This window comes from Schistocerca serialis, chromosome 7 (genome assembly GCF_023864345.2).
Source record: "Schistocerca serialis cubense isolate TAMUIC-IGC-003099 chromosome 7, iqSchSeri2.2, whole genome shotgun sequence".
Taxonomy (NCBI): Eukaryota; Metazoa; Arthropoda; class Insecta; order Orthoptera; family Acrididae; genus Schistocerca; species Schistocerca serialis.
In genome coordinates, this window is record NC_064644.1 from 214151744 (window position 1) to 214162394 (window position 10651).

The 10651-nt window shown below is 37.4% G+C and overlaps 1 protein-coding gene across 1 annotated transcript in view; it reads left to right on the forward strand.

Moving 5' to 3' along the window:
- Positions 1 to 10398, forward strand: part of LOC126412311 (26S proteasome non-ATPase regulatory subunit 4) — an 80618-nt gene extending 70220 nt beyond the window's left edge. Inside the window, exons 8-9 of the mRNA XM_050081832.1 lie at positions 3184 to 3342; positions 9803 to 10398. Of these exons, the coding sequence (XP_049937789.1) occupies positions 3184 to 3342; positions 9803 to 10056 (413 nt within the window). The 3' untranslated portion in view covers positions 10057 to 10398. The remainder of the gene's footprint in view (positions 1 to 3183; positions 3343 to 9802) is intronic.
- The last annotated feature ends 253 nt before the right edge of the window (positions 10399 to 10651 follow it).

The window sequence follows — 10651 nt, forward strand, 5'->3', positions numbered from 1 at the left end:
AAGGGGACAAAGTTGATGTTGTTGAATAAATAGTGTGTGTTTAAGGTATTGTGGTGATGGTTTAAAGTGGTGTAGGTCATTCCCATTTGTAAAGTGAGGAAAGTAACAGATGGACAAAATTATTGGCCAATTTCAATAAAACTGTATGTTGCATGAATCAAAGATGTGTTGCAAACTGAAATAACATGAGATTTCATGACAGACTGTAGGGTACAGATTGAGACATTGTGAAAAAATGCCATTGTCTTCGTGTAATAGTTTGCATAGGGCATGCATTGAAATGTTACTTCTAAAGCTCTTTTTGTGGCATGCATATTTTCTGTTGGAGTAGGTTTCGCAGTTCTGTTGGTTCGCACAGTACAGTTGATAGATTTAATAAAATCAATAATAGAAGTAATGTTTTAATCTCGGTCTTTTGGTGACTTGACAGAGGATTGCTATCATATTTTGTATACTTCCATGCAGTATTGTCATATGGCATAATCTTCTGAGGCAGTGCAGCTAAAGATAAGTAAGTATTCTGCAGAAGCATGCAGTAAGAACATTGAGGACAAACTTCATGGGCTTTGGGAGTCTTATGTTTACATGCCATTACATTTAGGATGAACTGTGAAATTCACAACCACAATACCAGAACTAAAATGAATTTACATATAGAATATACGCCCCAGTTAGGGTTCAGAATAGTGTTCTATAGTTTGTTGCCAAGTGTAATACAGGCTGCTGGTAGCCATCAGGCAATATATTGAAAATCTCTAGATTTTCAAAACACCTTATTAGTCACTCCTATAATTTGTTACAGTATTGGTGGAGGTAGGGCTGTTTTTCTGTGTGTTAAAGACAGTTTTCATTATATTGTATTTAGTTTGTTCTGTAATCTTGATCACACAGTTTCAATGACCAACTTGTTAATTGGCGTAAGGATCCAGGGGCTCTTAAAATCCTAACCAAATATGATATAGTGGGTGTAGACAATTTTTTACAAGTTTGTTACTAATTTGGACAGTCATTTCCTTATGTATTAAGACATTTACAAGTTGTCCATATCTTTAGCTTAAGAACTAGTTTGGACTAGAGTTGAATGCCTTGTGACGTTATTTCCAATTTGCCTGCCACCACTGAAGTGCTGAATTTGAAAAGAGCAAAAGGTACTCATAAGATACAATTTATCATGAAATGACTTGCTCAGTTATTATAAAGACACATTTGGAGAGAAATTATTGCTCACTGTGACACTGCATTGTGGTAATAATGATAGCATTGCTGAGTTAAAAATATACAAATTTTAAAAACAAAAATTCAAAAAAATACGTATAGGCCACTTTGTGTGGATCAGCTGAGTTTGAGCTGTCACTTAAAGTAGAACTATGGCTCTTTCTGAAAGCTATAGGCAGTTCTTCCTCCTTTTCTTTCCTGAAACACTTACTTGCATACCGGAATGTGAAAATTAGCATTGGAGTTTAAAAGAATAAGCAACAATGGCAAGTGCCCCAACATTATAAGCATATATTTTCTTTAAAAATTTGGACAAATATAAATGTGTACTATAAGTAATTTAAAAATGGTTTTTGTTTATAACTAAATATATGAATGAAAATGTTGGTTAATTTTCAGAAGTTACGAAGTCTTTCCAAAGAGAACTTTTCTAATTGAGCATTGACCATGTTATCAGATTTAATGTGTAATGTTATTTGTGATAGAATGGTGAAAAATCCCACTTTTCGAATTGGCGTAAGACCTAGGTGAATTTAATATGTGACAAGTTAAATTGCATTATCCAGCAACTTCTCCTCAGTTTTACATGGAAATATTCAGTGGCAGTCGTGGAGTAATCCTCCACACTGACGCACTACGAAAGTAGTGTAAACGAGGGTTGCCAGTCCCACTTGGGCCTGTAAGGCAGGGTTAAAATGGTTGCTAATACTATTCTTCTAATAAAAGCCCTGTAGCAAGCTAGTAACTGTCAGAGATACTTCCAGATCTGACAACAAGATTAGAAAACAAATACCACGAACAGTCAGTACACCAACTCCACCTGGTTTCTAACAACTGCTTCCGTAATCTCCTCCAAAACAGAACAAAATAAAGTTCAAAGTCAAAAAGGATAAAATAAATACAAAAACACCACATTTAAAATTTTCACAGGGTCAAATGGAGTTTATTGCATTCAAATAAACCTTGTCAAATCTGCCTCATTCATTACATACCACCTCCAGTCAGCTATCGGCTCCACCCTCAGTGAGGCAGCTGTCTACTGAGTAGATGCATGCTCACTAAAGCCCAGATACAAGAATGTGCATGTGAACTCTTTTAGAGGTTTCTTGAAAAGGAACTTGATTGATCACTGAGGATAATTCACTACTGACTTCTTACAGTCAGCACTTTTAAAACGTCACCTGTCCCTCACAACTCTCCTCTTACACCTGTGAGATCTTCTGGCTGACTTGATTTCATGAGCTCCAAACTGCTCCATGAAATTCTTTTAGTGCCCATGCTTTTCAGTCAGTTGACCTCAAGAGCAGACCAAACTCAAGAGCAGAATGCAGACATTCACATTGGCCATTTTCTGCTCTCACGAACAACACCGCCCTGTAAAGTTTCACTTCCTATCAGGATTTTAAGAAACATATTGTCGAGAGATGCTGGAAAACACCAGCCCTTAAGCCCACATAGTGGACCCAACCTCAGCCCATTTAGGATTGCAGAAAGGCTGACCTATCATCTCTAGGCTGGATGAAGCCCCGTTCCTGCCATCTGTCGCTCTGGCATTCAGTCACCAAGAGGGCAAGCCCACAGGTGCAGTCAGGAATGATACATTACAATATGAGACATGAAATATTTATTTTTATTAAAATGAAATTTCACTGCCCGCCATCCATGAGGAGCACGTGTTGATCTCACCGCAGATTTCTAGACTGAGCCGCACACAATTGATTTCATCAAAGTTTAAGGGCCTGAAGATGGCGTTGACACAACGACAAAACTAGTAGCGAAGTAAATAGAAAATCTTAAGTACAGGAGGAGGAATTTCATTTTAATAAAGATTATACCAGCTGTGTCCCACCTTCATCCAGTTTAAATGTGGATGTACGAATATGACATATTTATGTCTGCCCAGTTGTAATTATGTTTGGATTTTAAACAATCTCAGAGTAAATTTAATCTGGAAATATTTTTTTTTAGAACAAAGTGAAGAGGCACTCCTGGAAAGAGCATTGGCAATGTCTCTGGAGGGGGGTGCCGAAGAACAGAGCAGCCAGGCAGGAATCCCAGATTTCTCCAAAATGACAGAAGAGGAACAAATTGCTCTAGCAATGCAAATGTCCATGCAAGATGCTCAGCGTAAGTATCTCTCAATATTAGTGAAGAAATAACATTTATCGTAAGGGTAGTTAACCAAAACTATATACATCCTTTAAAAGCCAGCACATGAAAATGTTCTTGATACTGCATCAAGGTGTTTGTTAATGTCTCCATTTACTACATTTTTTTCTCTTCCTCCTCGTAGGGTTGCATTACATGATTAAAAATTCTCTTCATTGATAACTTGCTGTATATCAGTGACCAGTTCCCTCCCCCATCCTTGTTCAACCTGAGCTAGCACTCGGTTTCTAATTATCTAGATATCAATGGCATATTTAGCTCTCATGTCCTTCTAGCGATGCCATATGCAGCACAACTTGAAAATAGTGTAACCCACTTTTATGTTCCTGTAACATTCCACTGTTCACAACATTTTTATTGATCCTTTCCAACTTCCTATGCTGTCAGTGTTACTTGGTACACACATTTGCGTTATCAAAATTATAAGTTCCCACCATTTACAACATTCATGGGAAAGAAAATAAAAAATAACCAGTGTAAGCAACAAAAAGTGATGCTGGTAAGGTAACTGGTTTTCAAGTAGTGTCCACAAACGTAGTACAGTTAACTTTCATTAGCCAGGCATTCTCTGGTTCTGAAGTAACAGAAGTTGGAATGATTTATGCTGCTGATACTCTGTCCTAACTCTGCCAGCATAGTAATAATTATATTGTGTTGTGCATTGTTCGCAGTTATGTTATGGGATTGGACAAAACTTCAGTATTAGTCTGAACAATGAACAAGAGCCACAGGTAGTACTACTTCTCGTTAACATATAAATTAATTTTGAACTGTAATAGATGTGATGCCTCTTGGGAAAAATGTACGAAGTACAGGAAAGTTGTTGGCATATAATTTTGTAAAAAAACTGCAATAACTTTCATTTGCAGGAAGATATTGTCACGTGGTTTATGGCATACATTTATTTATTTATGACTCCTCAGAAAATTTGGTAATTTCTGAAGTGTTCTATTAGGGTGGAACCTAACAGCACAGCTAAAATTTAGCTGCACATTCCACTCTGTATCGTATGCTACAAACATATATTTTATTATGCTGTTTCTCTACATACAGGTAAGGTCATGATGATATTTATGGAAAATAATTACCTTAGTGGGTCCACCATCTGATGTAATCAGACAGCATCATCCAGTGGAACAACTCCTATCCTCTATTTCACATATTCGCTTTAAAAACTAATTTTCACCATAACATGTAGCAAGTTTTATGTCCTGTCTGCATTTAGAAGTTGTATACACACATGTAATGTGTCCAAGTCTTGTAATCATTTTTGGATTTATTCTACATTTTGAATGCAGGCATTGACACTTTAAACTGTATTTACGAATAGGAGATTAGGGAGGCAAAAAGTCAGTCATCATAAGAAATTGAAGGGAAAAAAATACAATTTTGAATTTTTGTGGTAAAAAAAATTCAATCTTTAATGTGTTTATGAAATGTAAAACTTGTGCAAGACAAAGGTTTCCAATGAAAACTCAGTACAGTTAGTAAAATTGCTTATTGATGATCTACAAATCATGCACTTGCATTTTTCTGTAATTTGCTTTATTTTTAAAAGCCCCTGAAAAGTGTTTCACTGTATAGCAGCCAAAATCATTTGTAAAAGTCCTTGGTGTCCAGATGGGCAGCAAACTGAAAATCATAAATTAATCAAAAACTTTATTGGTTTGTCCTGCTTTGCACTTTAGTGCTCTCTTTTTGTCTGGATCTTCAAACGGTGATTCCGTGTACTTCCAGTTGGTGGTGCCCCACAGGTGAAGATACCAAAAATCCTGTTGTGGCATCATAATGTACTATGGAAAATCTTCATCGGTGATACCAGCTTTGATTGTCATGAATCATTATCAGGCACAGGAAGTCTTTCAGTCACAGTACCTGTCATTACACAAATGATATTCATTGCCACACGACACACTGCTAGTCGCTGCAAGTGGAAACATGCTTTGTTGGTGCACCACACAGTTTAACAAATTTTTACTGTGTTAAGCTGACACTACAGTGTTCATCTTTGGCACATCACAGTAGAAGCCATCAGTATTCAGCCAAGTAAAAAAAAAAATCTGAGCTATTCACTTGTTTGTTTATGTAAATAGGTTTCCAGTTTTTTCCTTTGTGCTAGACTGTGTAGTCATAGGTCCGATTTGAAATTCTAGACTCTTGACATGCTACTGTTCATGTCATTTTCATGTAATCTTTCATTGAATGTGCCACTACATGTGTGTGTCATGATATATTGTGTTTTTTTTAACATTTGTGAGTGCTGTGAAAAGCTCATACTATATCATCAGCTGTAAACATAATTTGTGCTTTTATGAACTTTTGGCCCCAGTATCTGCAGGGGCATGAATGAGAAACAGTGGTGGAGAAGAGAGTGATACAGGGTTATAGCCCATCCTCTGTTATTCAGTATATGTATTGAGCAAGCAGGGAGGGGGGGGAATGAAGTAGGAATCAAAGTCCAGGGAGAAGAAATAAAAACTTTGAAGTTTGCCAATGACATTGTAATTCTGTCAGAGAAGGCAAAGAACATGGAAGAGCAGTTAAATGGAAAGGACAATGTCTTGAAAGGGGGATACAAGATGAACATCAACATACGCAAAATGAGGATAATGGAATGTAGTCAAATTAAATCAGCAGGTGGAATTAGATTAGGAAATTCGACACTTAAACTAGTAAATGAGTGTTGCTGTTTGGGTAACAAAATAACTGATGATGGTTGAAGTAGAGGGAATATAAAATGTAGACTGGCAGTGGTAAGAAAAACATTTCTGAAGAATTGAAATTTGTCAACACTTTAAGGACTGGCAGCTTAGACACACTCTTGGTCCTGTGGACCGTCCATTTTTAGCGTTTTTTGAAATATCAGTGGCATGTCTCTATTTTAAGATATCTTGAAACAGAAAACCTATGAAAGAACACTCTTCAAGGTTTATTTTAAACGTTATTTTAGTTATATTGGTTGATGACAAAATTAATAACAACAAACGTAAAATGTATGATTTCGGTTTCACAAAAAAAAATCATTTTTTGGTTTTGTGCAAATCCACAGCTTCAGTGTGGAAGATTTTGAAGCACTCTGGCATGCAGAATGGTAAACTGCAGTCTGGAAACCACCAGCTGGTTTCATTCCTACCTGCTTTACCACTAGATTTTTTTTTTTCTCGGAGCAAACTTCACACACTCTAATTGGATGCTCCTTCTTCTCAGTGGCTGGAATTTTTTCTGCAAAATGTTGTCCTAGAAGTCTGTTGCTGTGAGTTTCACTAGGAACATTGTCTAGTGCCAAATTCGTATCTTTGTGAATCAGTCCTTCACCAATTTGTCGTAGAAAAATGGCAGCTCTTTCTTTGAGCAGGAGTCCTGGTTTCCTGGCATAAGACAAATGCATTTGTTGTAGCCATTACAAGCATTTGGAAGAAAAATTTCTTCCACCACTTCATCTGTTTCCTCCTAAATGCATAGTAAGAAATCATTCGATCACTCCTATTGACCCCCGTTTTGTAAAGATTACAATTAAGAATGACATCTGGTTTTGATTTTACTTTGATACCTTCCTTTGTATGAACAGACGTGCCAGAGCTGGTCATTTTGTGCACAGTGGACAGGCATAGCACATCTCTTGTGTCTTTCCACTTCAAGCAAGCAGATGATTCCTCCTCATTACACAGGTTCATATCTTCAGTTTTTGGAAGCAATTTCGTTTGGTAGTTCTTTCTGGTTAGTCATGCATGTACCTGCTGCTTTCGTTTTATGTTGCCACAGAAAATCGAATACTGCTGGTGAACTATAAAATCTGTCCATGTAAACAGTGTAGCCTTTTCCCAGGTAATCTGCTAGCAACCTCTCAAGTAATGGTATTATGGAGTTTTTCTTGTGTTTCTTTCCCAGCATATACCTCCATTCTGAGAAAATAACCAGTTTTGGAATCGCACACAATAAACATCTTGATTCCATACTTGTCAGATATATTTTTTATGTAAACCTGAAATACCACTATTCCACGTAAACCACACATGCCTTCATCAATAGTGGGGTTTTCTGATGAGTAAAGTGATTTTTGTGATTCTAATAAGAAATGATCCAGGATTGGCCTGATTTTATGCGTGGGGTCGTGCTGAGGTTGACTTTTTGGAACGTAAGTTGCATTGTCATTCAAATGCAGGTTTGATAATATTGCCTTGAATCTGTTTCTGGCCATAACAGAACCAGGGAAAGAGGCTGAAATAAAATTGTTGGTAGACCAGTAACCTGTCAGTTTTGGTTTTTTCACAAGACACGTGTATAAATATGCCAAAAAACATACATTTCAGCTTTACTCCAACCCATGAAATATAAAAATTGTGAGTCTTTACCCTGGAAGCTGCTTTGAGTTTAGTCATAAACAGACTTTGCGTATCTGTTTGTTTCAGATTTTGTGCGTTTCATTATGGAATCATGGAAAAAGATCGAAAACACATTGAGAGGAGTGGAATTCTCATGAACAGCTGCCATTATTCCACTTTTCCGTACAAATTGTGGCACAGTAGGCTGATTGTCAGCAAATTTTCAGCCTAATTCGGCATCTGTGGGTTTTTCCCCCAAAATTCATTGCCTCTGTGTTGCAAAGGATGTACTTTTTCAATAACACTGGCTGCACAGTTGCAGGCTCATCAGATTCCTCTGCAAGATAGACGAGACAAGCAGGAATAAAATTTCTGCTAACTGAAGCAACTCAAATAATATAAGTCATAATAATAATACTGAAGAAAATCTGCACTAGACAGCTCCTTTACCTGTATCTGAATCCTCTTCATTCTCTCCACATTCGGACATTTCCCACTCAGAACCAGAATCATCCAATTATTCTTCTAAGGCCTCTAAAATTTCTTTCTCACTCAGAAAACGTGACATATTTGAGAGAAAAATGAACAAGAAACGGAAAGCAGTAAAGAGAACATTTGAAACCCACAGCTACACCAATGCACAATGGTGCAGCATGTCACGAAAGCTGCTATGCATGTTTTGCCATTTGTTACGACATTGTTCTAAAACCAGAACACACAGGGGACCAGCAGTCAATGAACACATAGGCAGGTGTTATATGCAGCAGCACCACAATAGCCGGCCTGCTTCCGCACCACTAATAGGCTGTGAGCGGCTTACAACAGCCGCCCGACTTATACTCGGGTGCGGTCGTATCGAAGCGGTTCTGTGGCTCGAACTATTCTGTGGTTTGGTCACCAGAGTGTTAACACTGAGTGTAAATTGAAGTGTTAGATGGGTAGATCATGTAACTAATGAGGAGGTACTGAATAGAAGTGGGGAGAAAAGAAATTTGTGGCACAGCCTGACTAGAAGAAGGGATCGGTTGGTAGGACACATTCTGGGACATTAAGGGATTACCAATTTAGTGTTGGAGGGAAGTGTGGGAGGTAAAAATCATAGAGGGAGACCAAGAGATGAATACAGTAAGCAGATTCAGAAGGTTGTAAGTTGCAGTTGTTAATTGGAGATAAAGAGGCTTGCACAGGATAGAGTAGCTTGGAGGGCTGCATCAAACCAGTTTTTGGACAGAAGATGATAACGGTGTATTCAACATAAAAACTTTATTGTATAAGGAACAATCAGAAAGTGGTCATTCAAAGGCTGTACATCCAGAATTGGTTTGGCAAACAAGCAAACGTCCCACCAGTGCACAAGGTTGAAGATAGTTGTTTGATAAAACGCAGTGTCCTGCTCTGTGAAATAGTCCATAACTGCTTGCTGCACATCCTAGTCCAACAGGAATCATTGACACTTCAAGGTATTTTTCAAGTGACCAAAGCTCAATAATTGCATGGGGAAAGATCAGGACTGTAGGGCGGGTGCCCGAGTGTGCATCACTTCAGTTGCCATAACTTCCATATTAAGATTGCATGATGTGCATTGTCATGAAGCTGTTGTCATGGACTTTTTGCCATAATTTGTATTCTCCATTCCTCAGTGGATGTCTGCCATTGTCTCTCCTTCGGCAGCCAAGAAAAGAATAACAGCACGTTTGCCCTGTTTTGACGCATTTGGTAATTTCACCATAGTTCACATTTTTGCATTTACTGCACGCTTGTCGAAAAGACAAGAATGCCATGCTAATCTGTTGCCTGTGTGTCAGTGCTTATATACCTGCATCAGAGTCGCACTATGTTACATATACACTGCAGCAACACCCTCAAATGGAAACTTTTTGATCGCCTTTGATCAGAGAGAGAGAGAGAGAGAGAGAGAGAGAGGAGAGAGAGAGAGAGAGAGAGAACATTTGTACTACTGAAAGTGGAGGTAACTGTTAATTGTATCATTAGAATGGCACAGTATTTTGTGGAATAGTTAGCATATCAATGTTCATAATCTTGAATTCAAACATTGTGAATTATGTATACTTGAGATATGACATTACCTTTTTTAGCTGAAGAAGTACCAATGAAAGAGGAAGGAAGCAGCTCTGTGAAAGAAGAGAAAACAGAAACTCCAATGGAAGTTGAGGGAGATGATGATTATTCTGAGGTGATGAATGATCCTGAATTTTTGCAGAGCGTTCTAGAAAATTTACCTGGAGTTGATCCACAAAGTGAGGCTATACGCAAAGCAGTTGGTAGTTTAAAAGACAAGAAAGAAAGTGACAAAAAAGATCGTAAGGATGATGATAAGGGGAAGAAATAAATCAACAAAATACTGATCTGTAAGTTATAAATTCTGAGGTTTCCAAATTTGTCTATCAGTGTTTTCAGTTTCGATGATACTGAAGAAATGATGGTTATGAGGCCACCAGTGGACTGGAAAATTTTTAATACTAAGACAAAAAATTAATGCAGCATTAACACTGAATATACTTAACCCCAGCTGTTCATTGCAGTTGCTGGACAGCTTTCTTGTCCTACTTCAATACACAAAATTGGTGTAAATTTTAGTTTGTAAGCAATGTTAATAAGAAATTGCTATCCAACTGTCTGAAGGTGAAACAGATATATTTATGTTGAAATTAAAGATTTTGACCTTCTTGAATGAGCTTTTTTTTTTGTGTGCCCCATCTTCCTTAATAAATGTAAAATTTTTAGTTTTATTTGCCTCACAGCATTTAACAGTGTTGTTGCGAAGAAAGGAGTATGATTTGTGTGAACTTCAACAAAGTAATAATTGTCTGATGTAATCTTCACATATATCTTCTTGTCTAGAATTTTTGTTTCTGTGTTTACTGTTTGCATTTATGATATTATTTTAAAACATATCAGTGTCAGTTCATTGTGCTGAATAAATT